The following is a 12,675-nucleotide window of genomic DNA, read 5'->3' on the forward strand; positions in this document are numbered from 1 at the left end:
CTGAACAAATCTTCAGTTTGATTTTCAGTGTTCCTAACCTATTTAAGAAGTTTGGTGTTTTGCTCTGTCTTTTCCTTCCATGTAGTATTCATGGGATTTTTTTAAATTCGTGTCATAAATCAGTTATCCAAGTAGTTTCTTCTCCTTTTATCTCACTGCTGATTTCTAACTCTTCCCAGGAAGGAATCCCGTCTGTTCTGCCTCTTAAGCAGTCCTTCAGCTTCTGCTTTTGAATAAAGTGACAGCTCCCCTTTTCGTGAGGCTGCTTGTTCCATTTGGGGGTTGCCCTCCTGGTAAGAGAGTTCTGTACTGTCGTGCTCTCTTCAACAGCTCTGTTTTAGATTTATCCTGCTTCACAGCAGCATCATATTTCACGTGATAATCTTTGATTTCATCATCCTTTTGAAACTCTTGGTTCACAATCAGATGTGGTCAGAGCATGGTATCGTTTACGTCTGTCGACAGGTAACGACAGTGTCTATGTATGTGAGTCATTGGGAGGTTTGCCTACTGCTGAAGTTCTTCTTATTGCTACTTTTTAGAAGTAGATACATGACACCCTCCTAACAACATACCATTTTATTTGTAAAATTTACTAAAAAGTGAAAATTTGTTTATTCGTTAAGTACTTAATATATTCCAGGCAGGCACTGTACTAAGCATTTTATATCCTTTACTCATATAATCTTCACATCAACCTTAGCTTCATTTTACAGAAGAGGAAACTGATCCCTGGAGAGATGAACTGTTTGCCTGTGGTTACAGAGCTATTACGTGTAAGAGCCAGGGTTCAAAATGATGTGCCTTAATTACTTTGTGGTCCCCTGCCTTGCCCTGTGCCCCTGTGAGGTAATTTAAATGCTTCTAAACATAAATAAATGAATAACTAAATAAATACAGCACAAACTTATATTTCATATAATTCAAAACACCTAGAAATGCTAAATAAACCAGGGTAAAAATCAGCTTGCCCTAAAGAAATTGCATCCTGCAGTACCCAGAGAGAACTCAAAAGGGACCTAAAACCCACACGGCACACTTGACTTGGGGTGTCTCAGAAATTACTCACCGTTATGAAGCTAGCACCCTTTTAAGGGCTGCGCTCTTTGTCATATGAACTGGAAAAAAGTCTGACTGCCAGGAAGCGATGGGGAAGCTTGTCTATTTTGGCTTGGGCTCTGAATGAGAGAGAAGGGAGCTCTTCACTTGAATTTGTTTAACCAGAAGCTTGTCCTCATAGATATTTGGATTTTGAATGTATACTATTAATGTGGCCTGGAAACACATAAGCTTCTAAGTTAATATCAACAATTTCCTTGGGGACTTCCCTGGCAGTGCAGTGGTTAGGCCTCGGCACTTTCACTGCTGGGCTTGGGTTCGATCCCTGATCGGGGAATTAAGATCCAGCATGCTGCAAGAGGAGGCAAAAGAAAAAAAAAAAAGAATTTCCTCAGACTGGCTCTGACCCTCAGGCACCTGGAAGAGGCAAACAGATTCTTTTTATTTGTTTATTTATTTATTTAGGCGGCCTTCTCATCGCGGTGACTTATCTTGTTGCACGGGCTCTAGGCACATGGGCTCCGTAGTTGTGGCGCGTGGGCTCAGTAGTTGTGGCTCACGGGCTCTAGAGCGCAGGCTCAGTAGTTGTGGCACACAGGCTTAGTTGCTCCGTGGCATGTGGGATCTTCCCGGACCAGGGCTCGAACCCGTGTCCCCTGCCTTGGCAGGTGGATTCTTAACCACTGTGCCACCAGGGAAGTCCCCAAACAGATTCTTTACGGAGAGTGACATTCTCAACCCAGGCTGGTTAATTTAGCCCTGCCAAAAGTGAGCTGAACACCCCCAAAGGATGAAGCCTATGAGAGAACTACCTACACAGGAACACGAGATGACACAAAAGGTAAAGGGATCATTGGGCTCTCAGGAACTTTAAAAGGATAGATAGTATGAGAGAGTTAACCAACCAGAGAAAAGAACAGACAAGTGAGAAGGACACAGTATCAGAAAATGCAGCTTTGGGGACTTCCCTGCTGGCGCAGTGGTTAAGAATCCGCCTGCCCATGCAGGGGACTCGGGTTCGAGCCCTGGTCCGGGAAGATCCCACATGCCACGGAGGAACTAAGCCTGTGCACCACAGCTATTGAGCCCACGTGCCACAACTACTGAAGCCCGCGTGCCTAGAGCCCGTGCTCCGCCACAAGAGAAGCCACCGCAATGAGAAGCCCACGCACCGCAACCAAGAGTAGCCCCCACTCGCCGCAACTAGAGAAAGCCCGCCCGCAGCAATGAAGACCCAACACAGCCAAAAATAAATAAATAAATAAATTTATAAAAAAGAAGAAGAAAGAAAGAAAATGCAGCTTTGAAAAAGAAAACGTCTAGAAGTGAAAAATAACCACTCAAGTGAAAAATCTTAATGGAGAAGCATTGTTTATGATGGTAAAATATTTGAAACAACCCAACGTGGGATAAAAGTGGACCAGCTAAATAAACTACCCTCCGCCTACACAATGGATTGTTACACTGCTATAAAAAAAGAATGAGGATGCTCTATTAATTTGGGAAGGATTCAGAATACATTATTGATGAAGAAATAAGGTACAAAACAAAGGGGAGGAAATAAGACCATATATTTGACTTGACTAGAATTTGCATTAAAAGAAAACCTCAAATGCGAGAAGGATGCAAAGAAGAACCTGATAAAAGTGGTTATGGATGGGGGAGAGGATGAGGCAGGTAAGGAAAGGAGGGGAGAAGGCCGGCCTTGGATATGTTTTCTTTTATTTTGCAGTACGCAGGCCTCTCACTGCTGTGGCCTCTCCCGTTGCGGAGCACAGGCTCCGGACGCGCAGGCTCAGCGGGCCCAGCTGCTCCGCGGCATGTGGGATCTTCCTGGACCGGGGCACGAACCCGTGTCCCCTGCATCGGCAGGCGGATTCTCAACCACTGCACCACCAGGGAAGCCCGGATGTGCTTTTTTTATTCTTCAGATTTTTTACTGTGGTAAAATATAACAAAATTTACAGTTTTAACTACTTTAAAATTATACAGTTCAGTGGCATTCATTACATCCACATTGTTGTGCAACGGTCACCACCATCCACCTCCAGAACTTTATCAACTTCCCAAGCTGAAACCCCATACTCCTTGTTCTTCAGATTTTGAGTTGTAATATCTGACCTACAAAAAATATTCAAATGGATGAATTAAACTGCATACTAGGGACTTCCCTGGTGGTCCAGGGGTTAAGACTCCACACTCCCACTATGGGGGCCTGGGTTCGATCTCTGGTCAGGGAACTAGATCCCACATCCTGCAACTAAAGATCCCGCATGCCGCAACTAAGACCTGGCACAGTCAAATAAATAAATATTAAAAAAACCCCTGCATATTAGACACAACAGACGTGTATGTATGTGAAATTGTGTATGAAAGAAAGCTCTGAGGAATTTACTCAGGAGAAATCCCAGCAAGCAAAAGGGGAGGGTAAGAGACTAGAAAAGTAAAATTAAGAGGTCCAATGTAAAGTTTAATGGAAGTTGCAGGAGAGAAGAGAATGGGACAGAAGCAATATATGAAGATAAAATGACTGACATTTTTCCAGACTTCAGGAAAGGTAAGAAATCTCAGATTCAGGAAGAAAAATGTTACTAAGAGTATAAATAAACTACTAAGTCTCTAAAGAGACATTTCATGGTGCAAAGCAAAACTGAATACCATAGAAAAAGGACTTAATAGCAACCAGAGAGAGCCTGCTTTCAGTGTCACACAGCATATACTTAAGAAAAACACCACCAGAGGTCAGAAGATAATGGAATAACATCAAAGTGGGAGAGAAAAGGACAATTGGGAACTTCTACAGAGGTCAACTCATTTCACAGTGAGGGCAAAAGAAAACCACTTTGTCATAGAAAGTGTATGAGAAAAAGAATACTGACAGAACTGTTAAAAGGTGTTCTTTCAGAAGAAAAATGAGCCAGAGGAAAGGAGAGATGCAAAGAATGGGGAAAGAGTGGTAAACATTTGGGTAACTAAACAAAACCGACTGCATGAAACTAATACTAACTTGGGAGCTGAAACACGATAAAAATGAAGTACCTGCCCAAATCAGTTGTACTTTATATACTAGCAAGGAACGTGTGAAAACCAAAATTTAAAACACAATACTACTTATAATTGCCCAAAAGGAAAAAAGAGTACCTAAGTGTAAACCTAAGAAATGTACAGGATTTGGAGGCTGAAAACTATAAAATGCTGATGAAAGACATCAAAGAAGATGTAAATAAATGGAGACAAACATCGTGTTCATGGATTGGAGGACTCAATATAGTAAAGATGTTACTTCTCCCCAAATGGATAGAAAATTTAATGCAATACCTCTCAGAATCCCAGCAAGATTCTTGTAGCTATACACAAGATTTTCTAAAATTTATATGGAAAGGCAAAGGAACCAGAATAGATTAAACAGTATTGAAAAAGAAGAAAGTGGGAGAAATCCATTGGATTTCAAGACTTACTATACAGTGACAGAAATCGAAACTATGTGTTATTGGCAGAGAGAGACACATAGATGAACAAAATAAAGCAGAAATAGCCCCACACAAGCACAGCCAGATGGTTTTGGACAAAGGTACAAAAGCAATTAAACGAAGGAATGATAGTCTTTCAACAAATGGTGCTGAAGCAATTGGACATCCAAAGCCAAAGAAATGAACCTTGAACTAAACCTTATACCTTATACAGAAGTTAATTTAAAATGAATCATAGACTTAAACATCAAATATAAAACTTATAGAAGAAAACCCAGTAGAAAATCTTCAGGATCTAGGGCTTGAAGTGTTTCTAAATAAGACAGCAAAAGTATAATACCTCAAAGAAAAAAATTAATTGGACTTCCTCAAAATCTAAAACTTTGGCTCTTTCAAAGACCCTGTTAAGAGGATGAAAAGACAAATTAAGACTGGGAGAAAATATCTACAAACCATATACCCAAATATCCAGTACCTATAATATATAAAGAACTCTCAAAACTCAATGGTAATCGAGCAGATGAAAATACATTCAACATCGCTAAACCATTAGGGAAGTGAAAAAACCAAAATGAAATATCACTATATACTTATTAGAACAGCTAAAATAAAAAATAATGTCAATGCCAAATGCTGGTGAGGATGCAGAAAAGTTGAGCTTTATTTCATCCCCACCCCTACAAGTTTGGAAGCTACATATCGTTGTATTCTTTTTTAGTTAACCTTTCATTGTGAATATTTAAATGGAATGACTATTTCTCATCTACTTTCCGAAAATAGGAGAACCATAGAATATTTCAACTTCTATCATCCCTACCATTGTATATAAGAAACCCACAACTTTTCTTTTGAAGCATTCATAGATTGACAGGGAATTATGAAGATAGTACAGAAAGGTCCTGTGTACACTTCACCCAGTTTTCTCCAATGGTTACATCTTACATATGTAAGATGAACAGAGCCTAAGAAATCTGTGGGAACCCATCAAGTATATGGAGTCCTAGGAGAGAAGAGAGAGGCAGCAAGAATATTTGAAGGAACGATGGCAAATCTCTCCCCCCACCCAAATTTTGATGCCATTCCCACCAGATTTGTACTATGGTTCCGCTATCTCCACATCCTTGTCAACACTTGTTTTTATCCATACTTTTATTCTAACCATCCTAGTGAATGTGAAATGGTATCTCGTGCAGCTTTAATTTGCATTTCCCTATTAACTGATTGTGTTGAGAATATTTTAATGTGCTTGTTGGCCATTTATACATCTGGAGAAATGTCTAGTCCTTCGCCCAACTTTTAACTAGGTTGTCTTTTTGTTGTTGAGTTTTAAGACTGCTTTATGTGTCCAGGACACTAGGTTCTTATCAGATATAATTTGCAAATATTGTTTCCCATTTGGTGGGCTGTCTTTTCTCCTCTTGATAGCAATCTTTGATGTGCAAACCTATTTAATTTTATCAAAGTCCAGTTTATCTGTTTCCTTTTGTTGCTTGTACTTTTGGTGTCATACCTATAAAACCATTGCGAAATCCAAGGTCGTGAAGATTTATCATTGCCATTTTAACAAAATTAAGTGTTTCCAGGTTGCCTTTTGTAAGCTCTATAAAACTAACCCTTGCCCCCAACACCCCTGGAAAAGTGCACCACTGCTTGTGAGGCAAGGTACTCCCCAATCCATGGATTGTTTTCCTTTGGATAAAGCACATCAGATTCATCACTAAATTGTTTCAGTTTTGTCATTTGACAATGTTATGTGTATTTTACCACAGTGAAAGTATAGTAAGCTGATTCTTCGGAAAAAAACAAAAATGACAATTATTAGAGTAAATGTACAAATCTACAAACATAAATGGCGATTTGTACATACTCATTATTAACTGATGCATCAAGTGGACAACAAACTGAGGTATAAGTATTTGAACAATAAAATTAATTTCGGGCTAATGGGCCCATATAGAACTTCACATCTGCCGTTATAGAATACACATTCTTTTCCAGGACACATAGAATATTTATAAAAATTGATAAAACAAATCTCAATAAATACCTTAGAACCAGTAACTTTGCAATCGTATATTTTTACTGCAATTTAAGTTGGGAATCAATAATAAAAAGACAATTTTAAAATGAAAAGAAATAAATGAAATAAAGAAAAAGGGACATGGTTCAAGTTACTCTTTCCCCCAAATAACTGAGGTAGAACAAAACCTTACATCATAATATAGAAAAAACATTATTAGGTGGTGAATTTTGACTAATGATGGTTAAATTGGGTGTGGGGATAGGTCTGCAAACTGCACGAGATGGTAGTCAAGGGCGTTACTTGGGCAAAGACCTATTGAAGGAGCCTATACTCTCCAGTACTGATAATTTCAATTTTCTACCTTGGCTTTATGTTGTTAGTCATAACTCTTTAGAACGTCAACTTCCTCACTGACCTTCAGAGCAGGCGAGATTATTAACTTCTTTGATGAGAACGTTACTGTCAACTATTATTCAACTGTATTCAAGGTACTGCGTCCAACATTCTGAGTCAGGAAACAAACAAGATTGGGTCTCCGGCTTTACGGCGCTTACAAACGACTTTAAAGAGGAAGCGCTTACAATGGTCACATTCCTACGATAAAGGCCTATTTAGGGGGATGGGGAATCTGATTTCCAGGCAGCCGTCGACGGCGGGGAAAATGCTGGGGTTCCGACTGACTGCAAAAGCCGCCCACGTTCCAGCGTCCAAAAGCCGCCGGGCTCGGCGTCCCGGGGCTCTCTGCGGGCGCCACAGCCCGGAGAAGGGGGATCGGGGGACTGGGGACAGGGGGTGGGGTCCGCTGGGCGGGCTGGGCGGGGCCGGAGGGAGCGCGCGCAAAGCTCGGCCGCGCCGCCCGCCCACTTTCACGACAGCCGGCGAAGCCCTGCGGCCCGGCGGACTCGTTGCCCCGCTGGTCCTCGATTGGAGGTCCCTGCTCGGCGCGCGCGGAGCTCGATTGGCTCTGCCTGCGGGGGAGGAGCGTCGCCTCCTCAGCCGCTGCCGCCGCTGCCGCGGGCTCCGTGAGTGAGGAAGCGCCTCGGTCAGGCCTACTGAGGGCTCTCGCCGACGCCTGGGCTCGCCCGCCGCCCCGCCAGCTCCGCTCGCTTCCCGTCCCCCGCGGCCCGGCGCGGGGCAGGGTTGCCGGAGCCATGGAGGACGAGGTGGTCCGCATTGCCAAGAAGATGGACAAAATGGTGCAGAAGAAGAACGCGGTGAGCGCGGCGGGCGGCGCGGGCCGGAGGGAGGCCGGGCGGCGGGCGGGGGCCAGTCGGCCTGAGGGGGCTCCCGGCCCGCGGTGAGCGCGGCGGGTGCCGCGTGACGGCGGCGAGGCCCGCGCTCTGGGGAGAGGGTCCTGGGCGGGGGGCTTCGTGTCCCGCGGCCGCGTCCCGGGCAGGGGTTCTTGGGGGGCGTCCTGTCCCACTGCTGCGTCCCGGGCAGGGGTTCTGTGGCGGGGGCGTCCTGTCTCGCGGCCGCGTCCCGGGCAGGGGTTCTGGGGGGGCGTCCTGTCCCGCGGCCGCGTCCCGGGCAGGGGTCCTGGGGGGCCCCCAGGGAGGGCGTCCGGTCCCGCGGCCACCGGCGCTGGGACCCGCCCTGGGCGCCCGAGGCCCCTTGTGATTAGCGCAGCCTGGTCAACTCCATCGAGGCAGTAATGCTGCTCATTATTTTAAACGTCACGGTGGTAAAGCCTCGTTGGTTTAGCTGAAGAGTGCAGAGAGCCCTCCCTGTTTGAAAGCATTCGTTCTCTTTTCTGGGCTCATTGGCTAGCGTCGAGAAAACAACATCAAACAGTGGTTTGTGATCAGTTTTAGACGTGAAACTGTTAAAGCAGAATGTGAATTTCCTGGAGCTTATTTCTGAAGAAGGCTGAACATTCCCTCGATCGTCTCAACCACCCTGCATGTTTGCTTAGCAATTAAAAAAAGGTAAACTATGCCAGTGTACTTGGCAAGTGGCTAAACTTTTTTGACCAAGTGCATCTCGTTAGGCCGCGGCGTGCGAGGAGCTGTGTTGAAGGCACTCGCCCTGACGAGGCTGTGCTGCCGGCTGGATTCGGACACATGTCGTTGTTGGTCCTCTCGAAGTGGTTTATGGTTGATACCAGCGGCGTTTTCTGTTACTGATAATGTGTTCCTGTGAACGTGTTCTCTTGTGGTTTGTAGGAGGTGCTCCAGTTTCTGCATTTCTGTCCACCTGTGTGGGCCACTTGCAGTCCCTTGCTTCCGAGTCGTCTATTTTCAGCTAAACTTCTGAAATTCTAAGTCAAACTAATGTGAAGGAGAAAAGGGCCGCTCTGATTTGCACAGCACTTTGGAGTTACAAAGCATCTGTGCAGAATTCTTTGGGGACTCACGACAGCTGTGTTGCGTTCATTTTACAGAATAAGAAACTGAATCAGACCGCTAAGCAGTTCACCTCCTTAAATGAAGTGTGGATTAAGCCAGGACCCGAGTTTTCTGCTGGGCAGCAGGCAGAAGTAGCGTTAAACACTGAATTCTTAAGACTTCAGACTTGGTCGGCTCCTCTTTTCCTTTAGCAGGTGCATTGCCCAGCATGTAATTTCATACCCTGTTAATCAGTATTTGTAATTTTGGCTTTTTTAAGTATTTCCTGTTTGTTTTCTGTTCCAGACGTTGCCTGTGCCATTTATTTTTTCTGTTGATACAGGCCTTTCATTCCTCACTGCAAGTGATGAGTTCTGTATATTTGATTGGCTGAACGTTTCTGTTATTCCCGTTAAACTGGCAAGTTTCTTTTCTTTGCCTAGAGAACCCTGGACTCCCCTAGTAGAAGCTGGCTCCTAGGGAAAAAGGCTGTTACTTGGGTAATTTTTTTCTCGAACTCAGGCTATAAAATGTGTACCTTTTAATCATATAGTGCACTAGGTGTTTTTGTTTGTTTCCTTTCCTTGAAATAGATGTTTCCTAGAAATGAGGAATTCCTTAGTGAGCAAGTATGGAGAAGACCACTTTGTATTTGTGTGCAGTTCTCAAATTATAAACACATAATGCGCCCGCAGGAGAATGAGGATAAGCTCCAAGATAGTCCTCAAGGCTCATTGTTCTTCTCAAATCTTACATTTCTAGTAGTGCAAAACTTCACCAATGTAAAAACTTGCCCCCCCAAGAGAAAGGGAAAATTGACTGGCTCTTTTACTTTTTATTCCTCCTCTATTTTCCTGTCTGTCTTACAGAAATTCAAATAGGCAAATGAGATAGAGAAAGGGAAATGGTCTGAATGACTCTCCCTCCCTGCCCTCCAGAGCACATCAGCAGCCCATAAATAGCTTTTTAAGTGTTCAGTAATTTAACAGAAGTCATTCTGGGCATTTTAGGATTATGGTAGATTTGTTTCTCTTTTTTTTGTGTGTGGTTTCCAGATTTTCTCTGAGTTAATTTTTATATTATTTTGATACTGTGAAAAAGTAAACTTTGCTTGAAAAGTAATAGTTGTCCTATGAATTGAAATTTAAGTGCTGTTATTAGATATTGTTTTAATAAAACCGTAGGTGTCACTTTTAAGTAATAATAAAACAGCTATCATTTATTGAGCTATTACTCTGAGCTAGGCATTCTACTAAGTTACCTACCTTATCTCATTTATTCCTGACAGTTTATTGAGATAAGCATTATCTCTATTCTAAAAATGAGAAAATGAAGTATTTAGAAAGTTAATTGTCTTAAGCCTAATAGCTACAAAGAGGCCAAATGAAGATGTGAATCTAAATCTATTTTGCTTCAAAGCCAGTACTACTCTGTTCAACTACAGCATCTCTAGAAGACCCTTCCATCTGTATCTGAACCTTGCCTGGGTACAGTTGTACGACCAGGGCACTTGCTGTCGTGGGGCAGACGGGTTTCCCTAAATACCCCAACAATATCTTGACCGGGTACTACCCAGGGTGTTGCCCCACGTGTGTACTTGATCTTAAACAGTACACGCTTTGAGGCCATGATGAACCATGTGAATTAGTGCCAAATTTTCAGATATTAGCTTTTTTTTTTAATAATGTATTTTTTAAAAAATTTATTTATTCATTTTTGGCCGCGTTGGGTCTTTGTTGCTGCACGCGGGCTTTCTCTAGTTGCGGCGAGCGGGGGCCGCTCTTCGTTGCGGTGTGTGGGCTTCTCACTACAGTGGCTTCTTTTGTTGCGGAGCACAGGCTCCAGGCATGTGGGCTTCAGTACTTGTGGCTCGCGGGCTCTAGAGCGCAGGCTCAGTAGTTGTGGTTCGCAGGCTCAGTAGTTGTGGCTTGCGGGCTCTAGAGCACAGGCTCAGTAGTTGTGGCTCGCGGGCTCCAGAGCGCAGGCTCAGTAGTTGTGGCGCATGGGCTTAGTTGCTCCATGGCATGTGAGATCCTCCCGGACCAGGATCGAACCCGTGTCCCCTGCATCGGCAGGTGGATTCTTAACCACTGCGCCACCAGGGAAGCCCCAGGGTGTTAGCTGTTTTTTACATAGCTTTTTTCTTGTCATTTTGACTTTTATCAATAAGCAAGTCTTTGACTCCTAATCTTGGTTCAAATCCTGGCTCTTCTGAACTTTAGCTGAGTGGTCTTAGGCAAGTTTCTTAACATCTCTAAAATGTTTTTCTTGGTAGTGAATTGGAGATAGTTTAGTAAAGATTAGATGAATATGAAATTCTTGGCAGTGCCTAGGATATGGTAAAGGCTAAAAAACCTTCTGGGTTATCTTTGTAAAGGATTTATAGCACTAGACTGTAGAAAGAGGAGTCAGGTGAGAGCGTAGAATTTTCAAGCTCACAGACACATTTTGTGGGGTGTTGAGGTTTGTGTATTTTTTCTGCACTGAAGACTTAGGGCTGAGTAGAATTAAATTGCAGAGAAAGAAACTGAAACTAGGTGTTAGAATTTCCCAGGAGCAGGGATACCTGAAATATGTACATTTCTAAGTCTTTATTGTACCTGGGTTAGAAAGAAAACTTTGGTTTCCATATTAGGGTTAGATTAATTAGCATAAATCGAAATTTAGAATGACTGCACAATCTTTTATAACAGCTTTATTTAGCTGTACATTACAGTTCACCCTTTTAAAGTACACAATTCAGTGGTTTTTAATATATTTGCAGATTTGTGCAGCTATCGCCACTATCTAATTTTAGAACATTTTCATCACTCCAGATAGAAACTGTCCATTAAGTAACCCATTACGTCGTCACCATATCTACCCCAACCACTAATATACTTTAATAAAATAAAAATAAAAGCTTTTATTTTAAAATTTTTATTTATTCATTTTTTGGCCACGCTGTGTGGCTTGCAGGATCTTCATTCCCTCACCAGGGATTGAACCCAGGCCACTGCAGTGAAAGCACTGAGTCTTAACCACTGGACTGCCAGGGAATTCCCACAAGCTTTTAATTTTTATGAAGTTGATTTTATATATTTTTTTGTTGCTTGTGCTTTTGGTGTAGAATAACTACAAATTTGAGGCGACATAGTAAATTTATATTTCCTAGTTTATAGTGATATTGCTGACTCAAACATTTATAATTTGTTTCCTTTTTAAAAAAATAAGTAGCATCTTAATTTTTTAGACCTTAAAATCTCATCATAATTCTTAGTAAGAATTGTTTTTGAGTTGATTGAGCTTAAATAATGCTCTCTTAAAATGCTGGCTTTATGGCTTTTTGAGAATATTGTTATGGTAGAAACAGACAATTTTTTGTATCTTTTATACCTCTTATCAACCATCTCCTTTGTGTTAGGCACTCTAATTTGATACTTCATATGTGTTACATTACCTCATTTGACCATTTTAACTACTCAGGGTTGGCATATTATGCTCATGTACATATAAAGAAGCTGAAGCTTGAGAAGGCCAAGTAACATTTCCAATATCTTGTAATTTGGAAATGACAGAACATGGATTTGAATCTAGATCAACCATATATGTATAGCCCGTGTTCTTAACTGTATATTCCATGTTGCTCCTTTTCTCTTACATCTCTTTGAAGAGAAGGAGTTTTGTATCCTGTACAGTCTTGTATATGCTGGGTTTCCAGTATACCATATTTTATAAAAGTACTTCTTTCTGATAACAAGTAGAAGTACCACCTATGTAACATGGTAGTGTGGTGGCTATTTATTTTTTAGCCAGTACT

General features: G+C 42.4%; 1 protein-coding gene across 1 annotated transcript in view; it reads left to right on the plus strand.

Moving 5' to 3' along the window:
* Positions 1 to 7,569: 7,569 nt before the first annotated feature.
* Positions 7,570 to 12,675, plus strand: part of TCEA1 (transcription elongation factor A1) — a 33,121-nt gene continuing 28,015 nt past the window's right edge. Inside the window, exon 1 of the mRNA XM_027128092.1 lies at positions 7,570 to 7,766. Coding sequence (XP_026983893.1) covers positions 7,704 to 7,766 — 63 coding nt within the window. The 5' untranslated portion in view covers positions 7,570 to 7,703. The remainder of the gene's footprint in view (positions 7,767 to 12,675) is intronic.

This window comes from Aethalodelphis obliquidens, unplaced genomic scaffold, assembly GCF_003676395.1.
Source record: "Aethalodelphis obliquidens isolate GAN/ISIS:26980383/991018 unplaced genomic scaffold, ASM367639v1 scaffold33, whole genome shotgun sequence".
NCBI lineage: Eukaryota > Metazoa > Chordata > Mammalia > Artiodactyla > Delphinidae > Aethalodelphis > Aethalodelphis obliquidens.